The sequence below is a fragment of the Phalangium opilio genome, unplaced genomic scaffold, assembly GCF_054372755.1.
Source record: "Phalangium opilio isolate 3A_F unplaced genomic scaffold, DU_Popi_V2 ptg000209l_1, whole genome shotgun sequence".
Lineage (NCBI taxonomy): Eukaryota > Metazoa > Arthropoda > Arachnida > Opiliones > Phalangiidae > Phalangium > Phalangium opilio.
In genome coordinates this window covers 11203839-11228794 of record NW_028324217.1, presented here as the reverse complement: position 1 = coordinate 11228794, position 24956 = coordinate 11203839, and the positions used below count along the sequence as shown (strand labels likewise).

Sequence of the window (24956 nt, the reverse complement as noted above, 5' to 3'; positions counted from 1 at the left end):
GTGCTTTAACACCTTTAAAAGTAGTTTATATGGGTCCAAATTTGACACCATTACAAGTGTTCATTTACACCCCAGAAAGGGTTTAATAACACTTATTTGAGCAATTAGTGTCAAAGATAAGAATAAAATGGTGCAACAGAGGTTCAGTTTAACACCTTTTTAACTCTTATATAGAACTAAAAGTTAATTTTTACTCCCTTATGAGTGTTGTGCAATTCCTTAAAGGGTGCAGCATAACACCTTTCCGAGTTTAAATAACGCTTTCTTAGTGTCGCATGACACCTTCCTGAGTGGTTGATTTATCAGCAAATAGCGCTATAAGCTTAGCAAGGTTCAACCTTGAGAGAACATAAGAGGACAGTTCTAACAAACAAGGGTAGTTCTCGCATTAATGTGATACTACATAAAAAGTTGGCCACTTGATCGACTTCAAACCCAGCTTGAAACTGCATGGTAAGTTGGTCATTTTCACCGATTTAATAACTTCTGAAAAAGGCAGAAAGTTATAAATTAGTATAAATGCATCGGGTATTAAATTGGTTTTGGAGGCCATAATATCCCAGCAGTAGATACAGACGTATTCGTTAAATTTAATAATCTCTTTTCACGAAGAGTTTTTCGAGCACCAGAAACGCGTTTGACCTAATCTACTCTACCATATTTAAAGAAAAGAAAATCCCTGGAAGTGCGAGAACTTGGAACAGTTTGACACTAACGAGGTTTTTGAAGCGGAAATTTCTCTAACTGTATAACTAAAGTCGACGATTTAGAAGTTAGTGTACGGATTATTTTGAGGGGGCTAACTTTGAAATTTGGGGGCGCTATACCCCCCATAAAAAGCCTAGCGACGCCACTCCAAGAGTGTCGCATAACGCTTTTAAGAATGTCGCCTAACACGTTTTGTACATTTTCGGTCAGTTTTAGAAATAAGTAGGTTGAAATTTTAACGAAGAAGAGATTGCAAAGTTAAAAAAATTGGTTTTAAAATTAGCAATTCACTGACTTTCCAAAATATTTTTATTTTCATATGGGTACTTTCATAATAAACACGGACCTTTTCCAAAAGGCTTAGCATGGTTAGGTAAGATTAGGTTATATGGCTTCAAGGTTTAAATTAAAGCGTTTCAAGGTTAAAATTAAAGTGCTTCAAGGTTTAAAGTGAAGTACTTAATGTTCAAATTATAGTATGCAAAACTTTAATTTACGGTGGATTATACAGTAAAATATAGGTTTAATTTATTCTTAATAGTGTAACTATCTGTGTTTTTAATTAAACACTACTGTATTCTTCCCGGCAGAATACGTTTTTTCGGATAACAGCAACGTTCTATTAATAATAACATATCCTGCACTTCCGTTGGAGAAATAAAAACAAGCTGTTTTTTCCACAGTCGTTAACATAAAAAACAATGTTTTGCTGTAAATTTAAAAATAAGGTAATGTAATTTCAAAAAACAGCGACTACCTGTATATATTAAGGCTTGTTGGAGGTTTTTCTGGATAACAGCATTAAACAATCAAAAACATGGTGAAAACGATTGTTTCTTTGACATTAGTTTCTCAGTGTGTAATTTCTTCTTGTTTACGCGTTAACACAGACGTGCGGGGCCCATAACCTGTTATATTTAGTGGAAGTACATAAAAATCAATCACTTAGTTTATGTAAATTGTGCTTTTAATGACATGAAGTGACATGACCAGAACGCGAGAGAACAACAATGCTGGTAGATTGTAACCACGCGTACATACATATAAAACTAGATGATTTGTACAGATGTCGCCACTGTTTGGCTGTGATAAATAGTCCCGCGAAATTTAAAGTTCTTCTAGGTCGTCTAACAGCCTAACAGGTCCAAGTCTCTTTTGCCTTTGAAGGTCTTCTGACACAGTTCACATTGAAACGGGCGATCAGATGAGTGTCTCACCTTATGCCTTGTTAAAAGTGAATTGCTTTTAAACGCCAAGCCACAGACGTCACATTTAAAAGGCTTCTCAGCATTGTGTGATTGTCTTCCATTCATTAACGGTGATAACTTCCTTTGTTCCTGATTCTCAGTAACTTCTTCCACGTTGTCAGTGTTTTCCTCTGGGGGATGAACCGAATCTGCTTCTTTAGAAGTGCTAGTCTCGTCATCATCGTTCTTAATGATGATTGGCCATTTTAGTAAAAAGTTTGAAGGTGTTTCCAAGTTTTCCACCTCATGCGAGTCCGGCTTCTCAGTTTTTATGAATTTAATTGGGCGAAACATTCCAATAAATGATTGTAACTACATTATGTTCTTATATTTTTATGAAACTGGCATCCAAGAAATCAATCTTTACTCGGTTACAGATAACAACGTCAAGGTTTCAATAGACTTGAAGAACGGCCATGGTGATATATTTCATCGTTGCATGGTCTTGAGTCTGGATTCTTCCGTGTTTTTACCTTAAACACCATAGGAGTTTTTGTCTGTCTTAATGAAAAAAGATTTTACTTACTGAACTTGTGAAATCGCCCTAACTTTGATTTCATTCACGTTCATTCTATGATCTAAAATGTTTTTACAATATATTTACGTACAAATTCTGAGAAATTTGATTTCCAAGTGAAGAGCAACGCTAAAGACACTCCATTCTCCAGGGCCACCGTATATAAGACTGGCTGGTACATGGCCAGGAGATGGTTATCTTGACTACTGGGCTTAACGCAGCACGAGCAGTGCCATCGACCTCTCTTTCTCAAGAGCCTTGGTCTTTCGGGATTTTAAAGAACAAGATGGTCTAGCCCATAATTACACCACATCGTTTACGTTCTCTCGCTGTCCCAACTTCAATAGCTCTTTAAATAAATTTCTCTCTTCGTGGTTCCCCCCCCCCCGACACGAGAGATGAGGGGAAACTTAATTGATAGAAAATTTCTGATCTGTCGGTTCATAGCGCACCCGATCACGCGCTTCACGAGGCAAGCTGCTCGCGCCACGGTCGGTTTAAAAATCGGTCGCGCCAAGCCAAAAATTCAGTTTTTCTAACGGGTTTTTCTTTGGGAAACCGATGAAAACTTATATTTTCATTTCAAAATGTGTAACTATTGCATTCTGTAATGAAAGAAGTATTTCCCCTAACACGGTTGCACGACTTAAGTTCTTTGCTTGAAGTTTACATATTTCAAGTTTTTCGTCAATATCTCACTCCAGAATCAGTAGCAGACGACGCGTTCTTCAAAACTACAAAGATAAATTTGTTATCTATTCTGCCGCGAAGCTACATCTCCTGCCCTCGCATTAGATTTTTACTCCTACTCGAAACTTTGATAGAAAATTTATTGAAGCACCTATAAACTTTATCCTGGCGAACTTAAACTGCGAAGTATCTTCTAATATATGGCTACGAGGCAACGTGAATCACAAGTCGCCAACTCCCTACTTACTTCCGCTCTTCAGTTATTAATACTTCTACTACTATTACAATTCGGGTAAAACTATTAGTCCCATCGATCCCAGGTAGCTAAGAAGAAACCAATAGACCTAAGGGCAAAATAGCCAAAAGCGCGCGTCTGTTTAAAGAAATCACCGTCGCCCGCACCGACTGCTTCTATCTCCTTTTCCTCTCTCCTTAGAATAGCCAGTGCGTAGCGTGAACCCTCCCCTGTTTTCACAGTGGCGTGCTAGGCCTTTTGTGAGGGCTAACCCCCCCCCCCAAATTTCTAACAACCCCCTCAAAATAATCCGTAAACCCTACCAAAATATTGCTCGTAGCCCCCCAAAATTTTACAGCAATATATAAAAAATTATATTCATAGAATCGTTAAGTTTCATCTTTCTAGAGATGAATTTCAAAATCAAAAAGTATTAGTTTGAAGAAAAATAAGAACAAACAAATAAATAGAGAAGACCATTCAACAGATGGAGACATGTAAAAATTTTTCACATTATTTCGAAGGGAATCCCAGTAGTGGCGACTAAAAGCAAACCAAAACTTAAGACAATAAGGCAATTGAAATTCCTTCATCCGAAATTGTTGCATCGTCAATAAAATCGGTTCCGTAAAAGTTTGTATATCTTTAAAATAAGACTAATTTCACGTAGACACAAATTTTCGGATAGTTAAAAAGGTCTACACATATTCCAATGAACTAATTAAGCAAAATCTAATTACTAATTTCTTGAAATAACTTTCAAATAGTTGGCCCAGATTAGCCGAAATTGTACACAAAACCCCCAACTACCATTTTATGTAGTAATCATCCTTTCTATGCACACCTATAAATATAATAATAGGCCTTTGGTATTACATAAGTTTAAAAGGTATGTCCCATAAGTACGACACTACCAATTCTTCGTAATGCTAGAGACTTACAGCTCGAGATAATTCCAGAACCACGCGAGAAATGACTACACTCGGTTTTGCAGAAATTGCAGTCGATCTTCCTATTTAATCATGACTAAGCTTAAAGACTATACTCTCATAACGTGAAAAGTATTTTTATTTTGTTGCAATATAACTTTTACAAAAACAACCCTTACATGAATATCATATCATAATTCCTTTAAACTCAATATCATATTATAATTCCTTTAAACTGAATATCATATTATAATTCCTTTAAACTCAATATCATATTATATGAGCTCATAAATTGTATTGTTTTCAAGTTTTATAATAACACAGCTTGTTTTTATTCAGGTTCCTTTTTAATGACGAAGTCCTCGATTTGTATTCTCAATCGTGGATATGAAAAAACACCATATTCGGCAAGTTGCTTCGGAGATAACCTTTCCAATGCAACATGGCAAGCTCGCAATTTGAAGTTTTGGAGGGAACATCTCGTACCTTTATGTTGAAAAAAATCGTATTCATTTGCAAAAGCTGTTTTGCAAATGAAGCACTCGTAAATGACAGGTTTCACATCAGTGCTTGAACAGTTTTCATATCTTCGCGAAGTTTCGAAATATTTGTCATACAAATGATTAGATTCTTCGTGTGCACGACGGGATGTTTCGGATGGGAAACACAAATGACATTTAGAACACTTGAAAGATTTAGCACGGCAATGTAACAATTTATGTCTTTTTAAATATGAGCCAGATTTGAAGGACGAATCGCATTCCCTACATTTGAACTGTCTCTCATCAGTATGCACAATTTTTAAGTGTTTCTTTAACTTGTAAGGGGTTTTGAAGGTTTTGCCACACTGTTCACAAGAAAAGGGCCTTTCGTTCTGATGAACATAAATCTTGTGACGATTTAAATTGCTTTTCTTTTTAAATTTAGCGTCACATAAGTCGCAATGAAATGATTTATCCTCCAAGTGTCTTCTCTTGTGCAAATTTAGGCTCGATCCGATTTTGAAAGATTTATCACACTTTTCGCATCTAAATGGTTGCTCCGAAGAATGAAGAACCTTATGATTTTTTAAATCCCGCAATCTTTTAAAGGTTTTATCGCATTCAGAACATTTGTGGAGTTTCAAGTCAAGGTCATATTGTGATTTGTAACTAGTGTTACACAAATCATATTTGGACATGTGAGTGAGTTGATGTTCTGTCAAAATACATTTTCTTTTGAAGGCCATATGACACACTTGACATTTAAATGGACGTTCGGATGAGTGTGTGAGTTTATGTTGTGCCAAGTCCCTTTTGCCTTTGAAGGCCTTCTGACACACTTGACATTTAAATGGGCGTTCGGACGAGTGCGTGAGTTTATGCCGTGTCAAGTCACTTTTGACTTTGAAGGTCTTCTGACATAGTTCACATTGAAACGGACGATCAAATGAGTGTCTAAGCTTATGCTTTGTTAAAAGTGAATTATGATTAAACGACAAGCCACAGACGTCACATTTAAACGGCTTCTTAGCATTGCGCGTTTGCCTTCCATTCATTAATGGGGATAACGTCCTTTGTTCCTGATTCTCCGTAACTTCATCCACATTGTCAGTGTTTTCCGCTGGGGGATGAACCGAATCTGCTTCTTTAGAAGTGGTAATATCGTCATCATCGTTCTTAATGATGATTGGCCATTTCACTAAAACGTTTGAAGGCGTTTCCGAATTTTCCACCTCATCCGAGTCCGGCTTCTCAGTCTTTATGAATTTAATTGGGCGAAACATATTCTACTAAATGATATTAATTAATTTATATTTTTTATCTCTATGAAGATGACACCGAAATAAAATTACGCTCCAGTCGGTTACAACTTACAAATTGTCGGTTTCAAAAGGCATACACAGAGGCCGTGGCGATATATTTCATCATTGGTCTTGAGATATAATTCTTCAATGTAAGCTTTCGCTCGCTTATTAAAATGGGTTGTAAATTTTTGTTTGACTTAATAAGAGACGATTTACTTATGGAACTTCTGAAAATATATTAATTAAATTAGATTAAATAAGCATTCATTCAATAATCTGAAAATGGTCAACATTATAGATACGTACAAACACTGCGTAAATCTATTGAAAGGTGTTGCCGCAAAGTAACGGTGACGTTACTCATATTCTACCCAGAAAACTGTGTACCTCTCGCTTGGGAAATGGGCATTGGCACTAAGGTAAGAAAGAAAAAGGTAAGAGTTAAAATGTTTCACAAATTCCGAAAAAAAGGTTGAATTGAAATTAATACTGGAGGTATGTGGGCCTCAATGATTCCTGGTTCAGTGCATGGAGTAAATTAACTTTTAAATAAATCATAAATACAGGAAGAAGATGTAAATAAATCATAAACACAGGAAGGATATTTTCAAATAAATGCGTGAGCAAGGCATTTATCACGTGTTTCCCTGTTTTGCTCTAACCCCTGCGAGGTCAAAAATCGAAAGCTTCACGCAGTTTCAACCAGGAAGAGAAAAGTATCTAGCGAGGGGTTTCGCTACATACGAGTACCTGCATTTACAGTACTACATACGCGCGAATTTTTAAAATATAAATTTTATTTGTATAACACGAATTACATAACGTAAACGGAATATTCCAGGAACAGTCGACAATTATCATGAAACAATTCAGAAAATGTTTAATAATAATCCCTATTCTATTGACTATGGTATGTAAATTTACTGAGCTTAAATGATAATTTTGGAGTACTCAGCTTGGCGGGTGCACTAGATTTAAGATGTTACACACTATTTTGCGTAAAATATGTACAGTCTGAAGTCCGAACCAGCGTGGGAAATAAGGCGGTATGGCACAGGGCAAATGACCAGTTTAAAAATTAAATCGGAGTGGGGGTCAGTGGTCCACGAGACTACTAAGAAAATTCAAAGGTATAACCAGAGTCCAGACATTAACTCAACTATTATAATTATTGGTCCCGTGGATCACTGTCCCCCTCTCCGGTTTAATTTTTAAACTGGTCCAGGCAATTTTTAAACTGGTCATTTGCCCTGTGCCACCGCCTTATTTCCCATGCTGATAGGGACTATGGAATTCGGGCTTACCTCCACACCCAGCTATACAGAGTTCGTACAAGGACCCAGGAATCCCGGACCTTTTCCCCGAACTTGGTACCTAAGATCTGAAATGTGGTCTGCTTTTATTCGGCGTTAGAAATACTAGGGAATAGTTTTTTGTCCTGTTCTAAAAAATCGTCAGATTCGTCTCAAATAAGTTATCCTTTATAACAAGGGCAAAAATCATTTTGCAATACTCCGTGTGGTTCCAAGACCTGTGCTAAAGATTGTACAGCACCCAACAACGATCTAAGGTTATACAGTATTTCGCATACACTTTAAAGTTAGGAAGAGTGCCACATAAACTTCAGATATGCCTGCCCAATTCAATATTCGTTGGATACAGTGACCACGACACTTTAAGGTGCCATTTCTAATATAGCTAAATTGTTACACTTTCCGTAAATCGTAGAAAATAAAAACAATCATAAATAATCCCATGCAGTAAAAAATTTCGTTTACCACAAAAGCTAAATCCATCAGGTTACTGATCTATTGAAGGCGTTCCCGATGTCCATGGAATTTCGAAAGTAACATCACCGCGACTAACCGCCTCCTAGAGAGGGAAGGCTTTGTATACATGTAAATATTTACCGGTTCTGAAGTCGTAAAACTGAAGGAAGTTAGAGACAATATATACTCATACGTGAAAATCAAACAATGCGAAATTCTGCATTTATACCACGAGTTTAATATTGATTCCACACTTCTACAAACACTTATAAGATACGTTGCACAATTCCTTTTCGAACCCTAGCTTTATGCTTAACTTGATAACCGTCCTCTTGCCACGATTTTTGACCGATCAAAGCTGTCGCTTTTACCAGTCCCCTTTACGATTGCATTATCCATGGAATCGCGTGCACTGCCTATTCGTGTGCATCCCACTAAATAACTAACAAACTAAATAACTAAGTATGGCATTTCATAACCATAGTAAACAGAGTAACAATGTGCAATTTTTTCTCTGGGGGTTTTAAACATAGTTTAATTTCATTCTGATCGTTGACATAAACCTCTTTTATCTTTTAAGATTACTTCCACCTTGATGCTAATTCTCCAATACGTTTATTCAAATGACGAATTACTTTCTGACGCTTCAAGTGATATTTCGGAACTGTGTTTAGATCGCGATGTTCAAATTGAATGTGAGAAACGAGGAAAGGCAATTTACAAGAACTTCGCGACTGCTACAAGATACGACTTTTCAAGATCTCGTGCACAAGCGCTAAAAGATACCGGAGATTGCAAATTGGTTCAAATTTACGCTTACAATCGCCATAGCGCTAATAATCCACCTCCAAGACTCGTTAAAAGCATGATTCAGACACTACCAGCCATCATTAAAAATATTTTGAACAGTCATGATTCAGGGAAAAGTATATGAAATTTACAAAAGAAAAATTTTATTTTGCTTAGAAACACTTTTTATCAAAATCAACTACCCAGGAATGTATCGATATTTATATAAGCACAAGGTAATAGTGAACTAACATTAATGATGTCATTATTACCTTATGATTTGTGATATCAGGAATACATAAGATTTCTTCCTCCCGCGACCCATGAGCGCCGAACCCAAATGTAAACAATTTCTCTTTGCCTGTTGTGAACGAGTAAACTTGAGGTCGACGGTGGTCCTGCATATGTCAATAGCCAATGAAACGCGAGGAAGATGGAGCTGGCGGTTTTTCAAAGTTTTAAGCCCTTCCCCTTACCTTCAATCAGATGTTAGTAGGGGGTCTATGGCCTCTTAAAGATTCCAAGTGGAAAATAATCTATGTATTCCTGGTATCACTAATATTTAAACCTGCCATTTCTTCACAGTTAAATTATGCGAAAAGGTTAAACTCATGTTGCAAGAATGGAAACCGAGAATAAGTATCGAAAATGCTAACACGCTCTCCGAAGCCGACGTTCACGACGCCAATAAAATGGGTAAAAAACCTTAAAAACTTATCTGTAATTAACTTGTTTACTATTTTACGACATCGTTAAGGCAAGAGCTTCAAAGAGAGGTATTCCACTCTTTTAGATGATATGTCCATTGGCATACCTGTCCACCATCGCTTGGGCTCAGCTCAGCTCACGTTACTTTATAGAAATTGACAACGAGCTCACCTCAAGCTCAAAATTGAAACAATGTTTCCTTAGAGCTCAATGTGAGCTCAAGCTCAGTTAGTTTTTATAAATGAGCTCGCCTCGGGCTCGGGTTCATTCGCATAATTTTGATGGGCTAAGCTCGAGCTCAAACTCTCTCTAATATCTTTCGCGGGCTGAGCTCGGGCTCAAAATCGATAGAATTTAAGGCTCACCTCGAGCTCGGGCTCATTCAATTTAGTAAGCTCAAGCTCGAGCTTGGTCTCATATTGCCGGAGAATATTTCTTCCAAACAGTGTAGATGTTGAAATAAATTATTTTGCAGCTATTTTTACGCGATAAATGCAAAACTACAATACATATTTACTATCCAAATGACTTGCACTACATTTGTATTAAAAAAAATTCAAAACTTCATCTACCAATGAGTTACGCTAGTTTCTGTTGGCACTGAATGCGGCGCTGAGCCAAGCTGAGCGCAGTCTCAAAATAGTGAGCGCCCTTTCAACATGAGCGGTCTCATAGTTTTCAGTTGGCCTCGCTCGAGCTCAGGAAAGCCAAAACATTTGTAAGAGAGCTCAGCGCAAGCTCTCGTTGATTTTACAGTTGAACCTGGGCTCAGCTCAAGGCTCACTTTGTTTGTGACGTATTGTGAGCCCGGGCTCAAGCTCAGAGAACTTTTTCATAAACCTTCGGGCTCGGCTCGGGCTCGTGACTTTATCAATTATTTCGAAGAGCCTCGCTCAATTCGCGCTCGGGCTCGCTAAATTGAGGTGAGCGCGGACAGCTATGTCCATTGGTGACTTAAAAATCGGATATACGGACGGAAATTGGACCGAAATAACAGCTCGCCATTTTGTAAAGGGCTTGCTGGGCCTTAGAAGTATGAAGTTTACGTTATCTTTGATGTCATTTTAATAATTTGAAACGCGTCGCATTTTAGGACCTCCAATGTTAAGCCATCGAATCAATCCAATTTTGCGATTTTATAAACATTGCGACAGCAGACTCATGGTATGAACGTAACGTTATAATATAGTTTTTCATGACATTGGCAATATTTTAATGTTAATTATTCACTAAATAGCTTAAGGAATACCGCCCAAAAGAGTATTTTCGATTTGCTAATGGACCCATTGTAAACTTGACACTCGAAAGCATTTCAAAACGCCTTGGATTTATCATTTCATTAAGTAATTATAAATCATTGTCAAGAATGTATACATAGTAGCAGGTGAGTTACGAATGCGCATCTTGCCATAAAACCTAGCTCAATATGATGAAACGTTTTTTGGGTGGGGTATAACACGTACGCCATTTTGCTTACGTGATAATATGAAAGGTTCCTGATTGGCTATCATTTTAAATTGAAAGAAAGAAGCAAATACGAAGGAGATCTCCACCCCCTGTGCATTTTTTCATATGAAACGTTTCAGCCATACTGGTCATTACTGAGTGCTACCGGAGGGGATAATAAAAAAAAGATGACAATCTGTTTCCTCTTAATACTTTAGTCACTTGACATGATTCTTCCCAGGCTCACACCCCCATTTTGTTTACTCTGCTGCTCATCAAACTTCAGATGGGTATATAACTTTCGCACCGTGAATTCTATAACTGTTTGGTATTTACTAAATCCTCAGCAATCAACCCTCAAACCTTGATTGTCTTGACGTGGGACAAAAATCCACAAGCGCATGAATGCGACTTGGCAAATAGTTAAGCGCTAATAGAGTAAAGATGAGGGAACTATTTACAACGTATGTGATTCGGTTTAGTAACCTGCCTCCAAATATTAATTCTGATGTTGGGAAGTATCGTGTTACAATTACCCCGCTTTGTGGTACACTTCTCTCGAAGAGAAGTATTATATATTTCTGGTGCTACTATTTATACATTCTCGTAATTACGACTTAATGAAAGATCTTAATTTATTTGGAGATGTTTGAATTGCAGCTGATGGCATGGACATGTTTACCATTTGCGCCCACGAGGTTGCTTTTTATGGTAAATCTGTATTTTGCAATTTTTTAAGCGAAAGCGACTTGAAAGTGTTTGAGTATTTGGACGACTTAATTCATTATCACAATGATGGTTACGCGAGGGAGAGAAATTATAAACAAGCTTGTCCTGTTGTACAAGACATCCTGCATACCTTCAGGTTCGTTGAAGTTTTCATGTTATATATAATGGACCCTATTCAAAAGAGGGAGGAGATCGCGGTATCGTCCGCTTGACTTTGGGTTACGATGGAACATCTGGCATGTGGATCCAAAGTGGCTGTCCACCTAAAGTTCTTTGGTTTGAAGCCATATCTGACGTCATTGGATCCACACATAGTACGTTCCGAATTAAGGAAACCAGGTGGTCAAAACACCAGGCTCTTGAAAAGGTTCTATTGGTGCTCTACTATTACAGGTGGCTTGGATTGCCCCCATATTGGCTAAGGTATAACGACCCAGATAGCTTAGGTTTTATATGAGTTATTGCATATTCATAAGATGTATTCCATAACTTTGCCAATGGTTACTGAGAGCTTGTCATGAAGTGACGTAAGTGAAACGTCATAGATTCTCGAAGAAAGCAACGCCTGGTAAGACGCTGTCAAAGCCTTAAAACAGTCTAGTTAGGAAGATGGACTGCAAAATTAACCGAGTGTAGTCAATTCTCGCTTAAGTCGTTCTCGAACTAGCTCTCAATAAGTCTCTAGCATTACGAAGTATAGGAATGTCATACTTATGAAACATATCTTATAAACTTATGATTGTTCCAATCACAATCGCTGCTTTTACTGTTCATAATTTTTGCACAAATATGTACTGAGGAATATACAGGATAAAATCGAGAAATCAGATCAGTCATTTATATTTCTAGCTTTGTTATACTAGTTCTGGCAGCCATATTGAAGGATTTCTGCTTTTCCCCCGCATTCAACCCACCAGTATGGCCGTGTAAATTATTTCAGGAATTTAACCACCTCCCCAACCCAAAGCTCTCTGTAGGTCTGACATTTACCAAACAAATTATTTTACCGTCAGTGATACAGCGGCAACATTTTGCTACAAACAACTATTAATTTGATCTGTTGTACATTGTATAGCATCAAGCGTTCAAGTATAAAAGTATTGTAATTAACTCTAATAGGACAAAAATAACCTTACCGGAGAATCCTAAAGCAGTCCTGATGTTTAGTCACGGTCGTTCCTTCAAGAAAGTCTGTTCCATTTTCAACTTAATGAAGGATGCTGCAGCACCATTGGCGTCAAATTATTGCTCCAGACAACGTGAGACGTACAAATCCAGCAGCATTAGTCCATTTAACGCCAATTTAGTCCTGGCACTTTACAAGTGTCGCGTAAACGATTCAGCTTCTTATAAAGTGGAAACCAAGTTGAATGGGCAACCTATTAGGGTTAAAGGCTGCCACTCCTCCATTTGTGACTTCAATACTTTTCAAGAATCGTTTCGCGATGACGTAGTTAATTGTGATTTGGATTTTATTTGTAAACGAACCGCGGGCGAAGACTAAATGGCTATTTGATTAAAATTCATTTGTGTATACTTATATAAATTGCCTCAACTTTATTCGTCACTCGCCCATGTGCGGCTCACCCTAAGTTACCGCAGGAAAGTAGCAGACAGCTTCGTTAGAATCGTTACTCAGGAGCATAGCCCACTCGATCACGCGCGTCACGACGCAAGCTGCTCGCGCGAGCAGCTTGCGTCGTGACGCGCGTGATCGAGTGGGCTATGTCAGGAGTCACTGTCAGCCTTCCTTCATCCTCCTCCCACTTCAATCTACTCACGTATTAGAGCTTATGGTATTAGAAATAAGACATCTCATCCATGAAAAATTTCTCTACAATTCAATCTCGCGCTAAATTTGAAAATCATGGAAATTTTACATTTTTAACTTTTTCTGAAACGGGGCTCTTGAGGTTAATCACTTTAGAATGGAAACTGTTCGATCAGGGTGGCTGTTTTAAGAAAATATATCATCTCTTTTAAAAGTGAAAATTATTATAAAATTAACATATTCCTTGGTCTCGGCATAGCCTCCTGGATCACGCTGCTCGCGCTATAGAAGCCCGTCCAAAGAATTACTTTCATATGTTAAAAGCGCGTATCCGATCGTGGATTTTCACTAGAAAAATCAAAGCCGTCAGCTTTTAACATGGCACTTGATAACTTAGAAAAAACCCTAATAAAACCAGTTTTAAGTTAATAATTTTGCTATATTCCGAGTCGCTTAAAGAATATATTGTCTTTCATAACGTGAAAAGTATTTTTATTTTGTTGAAATGAAAGGTTTACAAAAACATTACCCTTAAATTCTCAAAGTAATATCATATTATATGAGCTCATAAATTGTTATATTTCCATGTTTTATAATAACACAGCTTGTGTTTATTCAGGTTCCTTTTTAATGACGAAGTTCTCGATCTGGATTCTCAATGGTGGATATGAAAAAACACCATATTCGGCGAGTTGCTTCGGAGATAACCTTTCCAATACAACATGGCAAGCTCGCAGTTTCAAGTTTTGGAGGGAACATCTCGTTCCTTTATGTTGAAACAAATCGTATTCATTTGCAACGCGGTTTTGCAAATGTAGCACTCGTAAATGACAGGTTTCACATCAGTGCTTGAAAAGTTTTCATACCTTCGCGAAGTTTCGAAGTATTTGTCATACAAATGATTAGATTCTTCGTGTGCACGACGGGATGTTTCGGATGGAAAACACAAATGACATTTAGAACACTTGAAAGATTTAGCACGGCAATGTAACAATTTATGTTTCTTCAAATACGAGCCAGATTTGAAGGCCGAACCGCATTCCGTGCATTTGAACGGTCTTTCATCAGTATGCACAATTTTGAAGTGGCGATTTAACTTGTAAGGGGTTTTAAAGGATTTGCCACACTGTTCACAAGAAAAGGGCCTTTCGTTCTGGTGAACACAAATCTTGTGACGATTTAAATTTCTTTTGTTTTTAAATTTAGCGTCACATATGTCGCATTGAAATGATTTATCCTCCAAGTGTCTAATCTTGTGCAAATTTAGGCTTTTGGACATGTGAGTGAGTGTATGGTCTCTCAAAGCAGATTTCCATTTGAAGGCCATATGACACAATTGACATTTAAATGGACGTTTGGAGGAGTGTATGAGTTTATGTTGTGCCAAGTCACTTTTGCCTTTGAAGGCCTTCTGACACATTTCACATTTAAATCGACGTTCGGACGAGTGCGTGAGTTGATGAACTGTCAAATTTTTTTTCCATTTGAAGGTCATCTGGCACACTTGACATTTAAATGGACGATCAGATGAGTGTCTAACCTTATGTTTTGTTAAAAGTGAATTTCTATTAAACGACAAGCCACAAACGTCACATTTAAAAGGCTTCTCAGCATTGTGTGTTTGTCTTTCATTCATTAAAGGGGATAACTTCCTTTGTTCCTGATTCTTCGTAACTTCTTCTGCATTGTCAGTGTTTTCCGCTGGGGGATGAACCGAATCTGCTTCTTTAGAAGTGCTAGTCTCGTCGTCATCGTTCTTAATGATGATTGGCCATTTTAGTAAAAAGTTTGAAGGTGTTTCCAAATTTTCCACCTCATCCGAGTCCGGCTTCTCAGTTTTTATGAATTTAATTGGGCGAAACATTCCAATAAATGATCGTAACTACTTAATTTTTATGAAGCTGGCATCCAAGAACTTAGTCTCTCCTAGGTAACAGCTTACAACGTCAAGGTTTCAAAAGGCTTGAAGAACGGCCATACTGATATATTTCATCGTTGGTCTTGAGACTGAATTCATCCACATAAGAAGTATCTTGCTTTTTTAAACACTTTTGTCTGTTTTAATGAAAAAAGATTTTACTTACTGAACTTGTGAAATCGCACTAACTTTGATTTCATTCACATTCATTCGATGATGAAGTTAACTGTGATATGGCAGTTATTTGTAAACGAACCACGGGCGAAGGTTAAATGGCTGTTTGATTAAAGTTAATTTGTGTACTTTAATAAATTGTCTTAACTTTATTAGTTACGTGCCCAAATGGCTCAAAATTCTAACGCTAAAATTACCATTTACCAACAAAGGGCGCCAATACGCCGCATTGAATACGGATTCCACATACCGAAAATCGTAGCAGACAGCTTCGTTACTCAGAACACAGCTGACTCGATCACGCTTTTGACTTCAAGCGCTATAGAAGCAAGTCCATCGTCTAATCGGCCTCAAAACGGGTATCACCAGGGGCGGAAATAATTTAAATTTCTTATTGGACATGGGTCTAGTGACACCCCTGTTTGACTGGAAAATTTATAGGACATTTGACTCATGTGTAGCAGTTTTTTAAATGTTAATGTTTTTGTTAGGATTTCTTGTCGCCGATGTAAAAAATGCACAATAATGTAAAGCCAAATATTGGTCTCAGAAATAAGAAAAAAATCCACAAGGAAAGGTGTGCCTTAGATTTATAATTAGCAAACCATCCTCGAAAACTTTGGGAACTACTGGCCTAAAGAAATTCTAAAAATTACTAAAAGATAAATGCAACAAACATAAATCTTTAAAAACTTTTTCTTATTTCACGGAATTAGGCCTAAATGAAAGTGATGCATTCGTTTTTGACCATGCATCTAGAAGCTTTTATTAATTGTGAATCGTATGTTTTTCAATGTCTTGCGAACGCCTCTTAACTTAATATATAAAATTGGTTTTGAATTTATATTAATTCAAGGCTACATTGCATCTAAGCCTCCGTAATCATTACTCCACGGAAGGAGATTGTTTACATCCAAGATGGCATGAGTCTGCGACACAGCTATTCGACGTCAGCAACGTCATCAAAACGTAGTTTAAGTGAGCCAATAAGATAATTTAAACTTTTCGTTACGTGTTGGCAGGAGGGGCTCTATACTGGGCTGAGTCGGACTGAAGACTAATCGTTCTCCATTCCTACTTCTAAAATAAAATCCATCCCTGGTTATATGTAACGATATTAACTTTCTTCGTATTTGCATACCGTCTCATATTTTCATGAGATTCAGACAAATCGTTTTTCTTAATTAAAATAACGCATCAGGCGTTGTCATTAAATGTAAAATAAATTCCAATTTTTGCTAACATACATAAAGTAATGAAATTTTTACATGGTGTAATACCAAAAGCACATAGATTACAACACTATGTGATTTTGGTAATACCATTCTCTCGATTCATTTGAGAAATGATACCGTCGCAAGCCGAGTCGCAAGCGCATTTCAATAAAATATCAAGTTTCCAGTTGTTATTATTTTCGAAATTTAAATAATTGTTGGGTAAGCTATTTTTGCATTAGTTGTAAAGATCATAAAACGTGTTGGTTAAAGGTTGTTGATTTTAGTAAACAAGAACATTAAGAACGGTATCGATTAACTTGTTAAATATAAGAATTCATTGAATTATTGTCCATCAATAAGAGATGTTCAGCGTCAAGGTCTCGATTTTCTACGTTCTTTTGGCGATGACGATCATCGTCCAGGAAAGCTTTAAGTAGAAATTTTTATTGAATTTTTTACTCCTTACGATATGACAGACCAACTTCAAAAAACATAATTAATACCTTTTTTCCAGGAAAAGAAATTGACATATTTTATGAATTTAAGAGAAATATTAGTCCGTGTTTTTGGTTTTTCAGCTGGTCAATGTCCAGAGCTCATTGTACATTGCGGAAATGTTTGTCCCGGTTCTCCTTGCGACAATTGTCCCGAAGGTACCACTTGTTGCCAAACGGTCACAAACAGTTGCAGTTGCGAAACTTTGAAATGTATTTAAAGTAAAGAATGTTTCAAAAGTCGTTAAATTTGTAGTGACTCTTCAAAATAACAATGTCGATTTCTCAATAAATTCAAAGTTACAAATATGAATTTTTACTTCCAACTGCAAATGGGAATTGTTTATTTACTTTAAACTAATTCGGGATAAAAAATACAAGAAAAAAAGCCGGAGGAAGAGCTTAAGTTTTTGACATCAAATGCCATAAACACAACGTTAGATCAGGAGTTATGAACTCATGGTTAGATCAAATTACGGAAAGGCTTGGTTTCAACGTTACTGCTATTGAAAATTTAACCATAGTACCCCGGTTTTAGGTTGGGCATAAGCACCTTCGCTACAACAATATAATTAACTCAATGATGCACAACAATGAAAAGCATTCTGATATTTTCAGGCGGCTACGAATGGACCCAGACTATAAAAGTCCATAAGATGTATTCCATAAGTTTGTCGCCGGTTACCGAGAGCTTGTTATGAAGTGACGTAATGCGCCGCCTGGTGAGGCATTGTCTCAAACTAAACAGGAAAATGGACTGCAAAATTGAGCGTAGTCAATTCTCTCTTGTCGTTCTCGAACTAGCTCTCAGTAAGTCTCTAGCATTACGAAGTATATTAAGTGTCATACTTATGGAACATATCTTATAAACTTATGCAACTGTGGTACTCCAGAATCAAACTTCCCTCCTACAAGCGTGAACATTTGAGACATTAGTGACGTCATAATACTTGCAAATCATTGTAAAACTAAGTAGACGACGGGCTTGACGTCATTGAATATTGGTATCGATTTGTTAGAGTAAAATATAACTGGATATGATCTGACTTCGTTTTAGCATAAGTACAATAGAAATTATTGTATTTATTATTTTAGCGTAAGTGCAAAGTTTTATTCCAAATGCAGACTTACTAGTTTATGCGAGACAAAGAAGAAGAAAATCAAAATGGTATTGAACTATTTTTCATAACGGGGTCCAAAAATGTTTTGATACGGTGCTTTTGAAAACACTCATATTGTAACTTTAAAATTTGTCGCAAAAAATTGATTATGTTAAGTTTATTTTTGTTGCACATTATTTTGAATTTGTTTTTATAATTTATTTCCGGTCACTTTATTTTACGAACTTGTATTAAGATACCTGTGCTGCGCGTCGTTTGCGAAACAGTACAATTGTTCAATTGACAGCTGTTTTAGGTTAGATTGTCATCGAAATTGTTTCGGAACTTGATCCATTTTGGAAAAAAAAATGTAGCTAAGGTTATAAGCTGCAAATTATGTTAGTTAATTTATGAACGTTTGGTGTACTATTTTAACTTTGATTCGTCTAATTTTTACTCGGGATCGGTAGATCTTTATTTGTTAGTAACTGTTGCCATATACAACAGTAATTGTGGGCCTACCCTATGGGTGAGGTATTTTTTAAACATAAAGTCATGCCTTAAAAGAACGGCCTTTTCCTAAATATAAAACGAAAAATATTAGAAGTAAATGATCTCTTATTACAGAATAAATAGCATTTAATTAGTCTTTAAAACGAGGACTACTGCGACATCCGCCATTGGTTAAGTGCCGTCTGCTAAACCGAACCACTTACCCTTACGGAATTGGTTGAATTCTCACAGGCTGAGAGAGGCAAGGGGAGACGCCACTTAACCAATGGTGGCGCAGTGGTCCTCGTTTTTAAGACTAATTAAATGCTAATTATTTTGTAATAAGACATCGTGTATACTTTTGCTTAATATTTTTCTTTTATATTTAGAAAAAGGACGTTCATTTAAAGGATAACGTTATGTTAGATAACCCTTTGCTTTAAGTCTCGAATAAGTTCAAGAACTAACCTGTTCAATGCGGCTCTATAAGCTTTGATCTGTTTAGGTAACAGAAACAATTTGGCATCATCCAAGACTACAAGTTTTCATGACATGAGAAGTATTTTTATTTGATCCAATGCATAGGCCTAGTATACAAAAACCTTACTCATAAGTTTTGAGATTTTGTAATAACATAGCTTGTGTTTATTCAGGTTCCTTTTTAATGACGAAGTCCTTGATCTGGATTCTCAATAGTGGATTTGAAAAAACACCATATTCGGCGAGTTGCTTCGGAGATAACCTTTCCAATACAACATAGGAAGCTCGTAATTTGAAGTTTTGGAGAGAACATCGCACAGCTTTATGTTGAAACAAATCGTATTCATTTGCAAAAGCGGTTTTGCAAATGTAGCACTCGTAAATGAAAGGTTTCACATCCGTGCTTGAACAGTTTTCATATCTTCGCGACGTTTCGAAATATTTGTCATACAAATGATTAGATGTTGTTAAATCCCCAAATTATTTACTTATTATTTACTTAGTTTAAATGATAAATAGATCTTAACTTTACTTTAAATATCAAAACACTTAAAAATCCGGTATACTTCAAATTATGTACTTCTGTTAGCATAAGTTTTACAAGCGCCAAATATCTCTTTACATAGCGAATAATACCGTGAATTCTTAACCCTTTTTTTAACAATGGGCACTCGCGAACTCTCTGCGTTGGGGTTTTTTAAAAAAAGAAGAGATCCCGCGCTCTGAGTTCGAGAACCTTTAACCTAGGTAGCAACTATTTTGGCGCGCAAAATATTTATCTTGTAAATTTCATTCCCCCTTTGTTAGACCAAAAAGTATAAAAGGGACCTCGCGCCCCAAAATATAATCAGATTGAAACGAGCTCTTAGCCTTCTCTCTCATCGACTCGCACTTGGTCGTAACCCGTTTTTTTGGGCAGTTTTTGCGCCACGAAATACTTTAACAAATTTCTGGCCTAACTCTGACCCTTAAAATCGACTGACCGCTAAATCGCAAGGACTTTTTAGATAGTAATTTTTTACCCCTTTTGAAACTATAACTTTTTTCGTATCAACCAGTCTTTTTTTGCCAATAAACAAAAACTTTGTTTTTTTCTCGTTACTAAACTTCAGTCGTTTTACTTTAACTTAAACGCGGGTACTAGTTATCGAATCAGACCTACAAAACCTTTAGATATTCAGTACGCGCTGCCACAGATGTCTCGTGTGCACGACGGGATGTTTCGGAAGGGAAACACAGATGACATTTAGAACACTTGAAAGATTTAGCACGGCAGTGTAACAATTTATGTCTTTTCAGATGTGTGCCACATTTGAAGGCTGAACCGCATTGCGTACATTTGAAAGGCCTTTCATCAGTATGCACCCTTTCTGACCCTTTTGATGTGTCGCTTTGACGTGTAAGGGGTTTTGAAGGCTTTGCCACACTGTTCACAAGAAAAAGGCCTTACGTTCTGGTGAACATAAATCTTGTGACGATTTGAACTACTTTTGGTTTCAAATTTAGCGTCACATAAGTCGCATTGATATGGTTTAGTAGCGATGGTTTGGAAAGAATGTTCGCAATTGAATGGTTTATCTTCAAAGTGTCTTCTCTTGTGCAAATTTAGACTCGATCTCATTTTGAAAGATTTATCACACTTTTCGCATCTAAATTTTCGCTCTGAAGAATGATGAGCCTTATGAGCATTTAGTGCCCGCAATCTTTTAAAAGTTTTATCGCATTCAGAACATTTGTGAAGTTTCAAGTCAAGGTCTTATTGTGATTTGTAACTAGAGTTACACAACATGGGAGAGAGTTGATGTTCTGTCAAAACACACTTCCTTTTGGAGGCCATAGGACACAATTGACATTTAAATGGGCGTTCCAACGTGTGTGTGAGTTGATGACTTGTCAAATTAATTTTTGATTTGAAGGCCTTTCGACACACTTGGAATTTAAATGGCGTTCGGACGAGTGTGTGAGTTGATGCGCTGTCAAACTTTCTTTCCATTTGAAGGTCATATGACACACTTGACATTTAAATTTACGCTTGGACGAGTGTAGGAGTTGATGTCGTGACAAGCCCTTTTTGCCTTTGAAGGCCTTCTGACACACTTGGCATTTAAATGGGCGTTCGGACGAGTGTGTGAGTTAATGAGCTGTCAAACTAACGTTCCATTTGAAGGTCATATGACACACTTGACATTTAAATGGACGTTCGGACGAGTGTGTGAGTTGATGCGCTAGCAAACTATCTTTCCATTTGAAGGTCATATGACACACTCTACATTTAAATGGGCGTTCCAAAGTGTGTGTGAGTTGATGACTTGTCAAATTACTTTTTGATTTGAAGGCCTTTTGGCACACTTGGCATTTAAATTTACGTTTGGACGAGTGTAGGAGTTGATGACTTGTCAAATTATTTTTTGATTTGAAGGCCTTTTGACACACTTGGCATTTAAATTTACGTTTGGACGAGTGTAGGAGTTGATGACTTGTCAAATTACTTTTTGATTTGAAGGCCTTTTGACACACTTGGCATTTAAATTTACGTTTGGACGAGTGTAGGAGTTGATGACTTGTCAAATTACTTTTTGATTTGAAGGCCTTCTGACACAGTTCACATTGAAACGGACGATCAGACGAGTGTCTAACCTTATGCTTTGTTAAAAGTTTCTTAATATTAAACGACAAGCCACAGACATCACATTTAAAAGGCTTCTTAGCATCGTGTGTTTGTCTTTCTTGCATTAATGGGGATAACTTCCTTTGTTCCTGATTCTCAGTAACTTCTTCCACATTGTCAGTGTTTTCCGCTGGGGGATGAACCGAATCTTCTTCTTTAGAAGTGCTAGTCTCGTCATCATCGTTCTTAATGATGATTGGACATTTCACTAAAACGTTTGAAGGTGTTTCCAAATTTTCCACCTCATCCGAGTCCGGCTTCTCAGCTTTTATGAATTTAATTGGGCGAAACATTCCAATAAATGATCGTAATAACTTTATGTTCTTATATATTTTTATGAAGCTGGTATCCAAGAAATTAGTCTCTACTCCTTTACAGATAATAACGTCAAGGTTTCAATAGGCTTGAAGAACGGCCATACTGATATATATTTCATCGTTGGTCTTGAGACTGAATTCATCCACGTAAGAAAGAAGTAGCTTGCTTTTTTAAACACCGTAGGACTTTTTGTCTGTCTTAATGAAAAAAGATTTTACTTACTGAACTTGTCAAATCGCACTTACTTTGATTTCATTCACGTTCATTCAATGATCTAAATTATTTTTACAATGTATTTACGTACTTATTCAGAGAAATTTTATTTCCGATCTAAGAGCAACGCTAAAGACACTCCATTCTCCAACGGCACCGTATATAAGACTGGCTGGTACTACATAGCCAGGAGATGGTTAGCTTGAACACTGGGCTCCACGCAGCACGAGCAGTGTCATCGACCTCTCTTTCTCAAAAGCGCTGGTCTTTGGGATTTTAAAGAACAAGATGGCCTAGCTCATAATAACACCACACCGTTTACGTACTTCAATAAACTTTATCCTAGCGAAGTATTTTCTAATATATGGCTACGTGGAAACGTGAATCACATGTCGCTATCTCCCTACTTACTTCCTCTCTTCAGTCATTAATACTTCTACTACTAAAACTACTCGGGTAAAACTATTAGTCCTATCGATACCAAGTAGCTAAGAAGAAACCATTAAACCTATGGGCAAAATCGCCAAAGCGCGCCTCTGTAGAATCAAGGATTATTTAAAATGTCTAAGGATAAAACGCACACACAGATTTCTATAGTAAGGGATTGTTCTCTAGTTGTTCCGAAATTTTAACCCATCCCCCTCTTCTCCACCTGCTGTTTTGGTGCGTCAAACGGAAAAGAAATATAAATATGGCGCCACCTATCCTATTTTCGCGAAAGCATGCTGTATAGAGTTCTTTTTCGAATTGTCAACGGTCGTTAAGAACATTTAGTTCAAGATTCAAGAATGAGGTTAGTTACTAAAAATCATAATTTAATTTTAATAATAGATTAAAGCAATAATCCTTGACTAAAGCAAACATTCAGTGCAAGAATATACGAGGTGAGTTTACATTAATTGAGTTTAATAGGCAAGACTTAGGTTTTGGTAGATCTGCTAGAGCAGACAGAGAGCGACAAAACTTTCAAGAACCCGGTCACGTGTTGACGCTTCAAAATATTGGCTTTCCGGTTTGCCGATTGTGCCCGCTAGGTACCGTTTGGAACATCTACCTTCGATATTTCCAGTGATGGGCGCTCTCATCTCCTACTCCTAATTTTGAGTAATTTCTGAGTAAAGGAGAGGGCTTTTTTGAGCTTGTGATATGAGCAGGAGAGGAGAGGTACTAAAATTTGAAATTGGAGGTGAGTTTGAGATGAGAGGTGGTTTTTCAACCTCCACGAGTAACTTTAGTGGTGAGATATATTATTTTCAAAACTCGGAGAGATAACCTAGTGTTGAGAGCAATTATTTTCGATCATGAAGAGAGTAGTTGGATGTGAGATATGATTTTTCGGTAGTCCATGAGTGGAGTGATAGGTGAGAGGCTATTTTTGAGCGTTTTTTTTCTTGAAGTGAGTCTGTGATATCCGTTTTGGGTTTTCCATGGAATGAGTGGTTGATATGAAATAGGTTTTTTTATGTGTCATGAAATGAGTGGTTGATGAGAAGTTTTTTAAGCTCGATGAAAGGAGAGGTTGACGAGATGTCGTTATACTTGATGATAGAAGTGCTTGGTGAGATACTGAATGAAAGGAGTGGTTGATGGGAGACATATTTTGGGCAGTATGTAAAAAATACTTGTTTCTAACTGAAAAATAGAAAAGAGAAACTTTGCACCGCCTGAAACTTAAATGAGTTACTTTCAAAGCCGAAACCCTACTATCTCAACCATAATAAAGGTTTATTTAATTATGTTGAGGATGTCAGTTGTTTTTCAGCTAAACGGAGATTACGGGATAACGTGTTTTGAGTTTGTACTTTTGATAAATTTTGAGATTATCTTTGAAGCGACTTATGTTATTTATAGGGGTTCAAAGAATTTAAAACACGCGTTAATAAGATATGCTTTAATATTCTAAGAGAGCGGTAGATTACCGACTACTGGTAATGAACCTAGATTACCGATGGACGCGCTACGCCCTAATACGTTTTCTTTCCAATGATTCTAAACAATTTTAAATAATATTAAGACTGAATTAGAAGATATTAATAAAAACTGCCTTTGTAGACAAAAAAGGGAAAGTGTAAAAGATTAATTGCCTGAAGTACAGATATTCAAATTTTTCTTTTTGAAGAAATTATTATAAATCATTAATTATCTGAAAAAATTATTATCCTAGTTTTTTCACCTAAATTTTATTTGCCCAAAAAATTTAAACACAGTATTTTTCTAGTAGTTCTAGAAAATAAGTCACCTTCAAGAATTTTTTAAGGGATACAATGTTCTACTTTATATTTTGCTTATAGAAGATTCAAATACTCAGATATATGAAAAAATGTAGCTTCATCAGATTAAAGTTTTATATTATAAAATTGGAAATATAGATATGGTTTAAATTTTTAAATTTTAAAATTTTAAAATTGGAAATAATACTAAGCGGAAAATAACATAGGCATTTTCATTGTGATTTCACTATTAGTGTCGAAAAAATCTGTAGATTGATCGTGATATCTTGAGAGCTACACAACACGTAAATTTTAAAACTTCGAAAACTTTACAATTAACGAAAAAAA

The 24956-nt window shown here is 36.7% G+C and overlaps 4 protein-coding genes across 4 annotated transcripts; 1 reads left to right on the top strand and 3 right to left on the bottom strand.

Annotated features, from left to right (window-relative positions):
- Positions 1 to 1657: 1657 nt before the first annotated feature.
- LOC149619139 (uncharacterized) lies at positions 1658 to 2981 on the bottom strand. The gene is made up of 2 exons (XM_089854286.1): positions 2564 to 2981; positions 1658 to 2452 (listed from the first exon to the last, which is right to left on the bottom strand). Exon 2 carries the CDS (start codon positions 2247 to 2249, stop codon positions 1836 to 1838), a length of 414 nt encoding a protein of 137 aa, XP_089710412.1. The 5' UTR covers positions 2250 to 2452; positions 2564 to 2981; the 3' UTR covers positions 1658 to 1835.
- Positions 2982 to 4533: 1552 nt separating this feature from the next.
- Positions 4534 to 23483, bottom strand: LOC149619136 (uncharacterized). The gene is made up of 8 exons (XM_089855806.1): positions 23381 to 23483; positions 21350 to 22132; positions 21130 to 21295; positions 20688 to 20902; positions 20367 to 20644; positions 14082 to 15206; positions 8943 to 9068; positions 4534 to 6094 (listed from the first exon to the last, which is right to left on the bottom strand). Exons 1-8 carry the CDS (start codon positions 23481 to 23483, stop codon positions 4658 to 4660), a joined length of 4233 nt encoding a protein of 1410 aa, XP_089711932.1. The 3' UTR covers positions 4534 to 4657.
- On the top strand, positions 9485 to 11970 carry LOC149619138 (multiple inositol polyphosphate phosphatase 1-like). The gene is made up of 3 exons (XM_089854285.1): positions 9485 to 10542; positions 10616 to 10721; positions 11485 to 11970. Exons 1-3 carry the CDS (start codon positions 10480 to 10482, stop codon positions 11763 to 11765), a joined length of 450 nt encoding a protein of 149 aa, XP_089710411.1. The 5' UTR covers positions 9485 to 10479; the 3' UTR covers positions 11766 to 11970.
- Positions 20536 to 23471, bottom strand: LOC149619137 (uncharacterized). The gene is made up of 2 exons (XM_089855808.1): positions 21336 to 23471; positions 20536 to 21219 (listed from the first exon to the last, which is right to left on the bottom strand). Exons 1-2 carry the CDS (start codon positions 22158 to 22160, stop codon positions 20956 to 20958), a joined length of 1089 nt encoding a protein of 362 aa, XP_089711934.1. The 5' UTR covers positions 22161 to 23471; the 3' UTR covers positions 20536 to 20955.
- Positions 23484 to 24956: the final 1473 nt, after the last annotated feature.

Coding starts and splice junctions, on each gene's coding strand:
- LOC149619138 (XM_089854285.1), top strand. CDS start 10,480: ATGTTAAGCCATCGAATCAATCCAATTTTGCGATTTTATAAACATTGC. Junction 10,543..10,615: donor ATTGCGACAGCAGACTCATG/GTATGAACGTAA, acceptor TTCACTAAATAG/CTTAAGGAATACCGCCCAAA. Junction 10,722..11,484: donor TGGATTTATCATTTCATTAA/GTAATTATAAAT, acceptor TTTGAATTGCAG/CTGATGGCATGGACATGTTT.
- LOC149619136 (XM_089855806.1), bottom strand. CDS start 23,483: ATGAGAGCGCCCATCACTGGAAATATCGAAGGTAGATGTTCCAAACGG. Junction 21,296..21,349: donor GACCTTCAAATGGAACGTTA/GTTTGACAGCTC, acceptor TTAAATGCCAAG/TGTGTCAGAAGGCCTTCAAA. Junction 9,069..14,081: donor TCAACATAAAGGAACGAGAT/GTTCCCTCCAAA, acceptor TGACATATGCAG/GACCACCGTCGACCTCAAGT.
- LOC149619139 (XM_089854286.1), bottom strand. CDS start 2,249: ATGTTTCGCCCAATTAAATTCATAAAAACTGAGAAGCCGGACTCGCAT.
- LOC149619137 (XM_089855808.1), bottom strand. CDS start 22,160: ATGTTTCGCCCAATTAAATTCATAAAAGCTGAGAAGCCGGACTCGGAT. Junction 21,220..21,335: donor ACGTTAGTTTGACAGCTCAT/TAACTCACACAC, acceptor GCGTAAATTTAA/ATGTCAAGTGTGTCATATGA.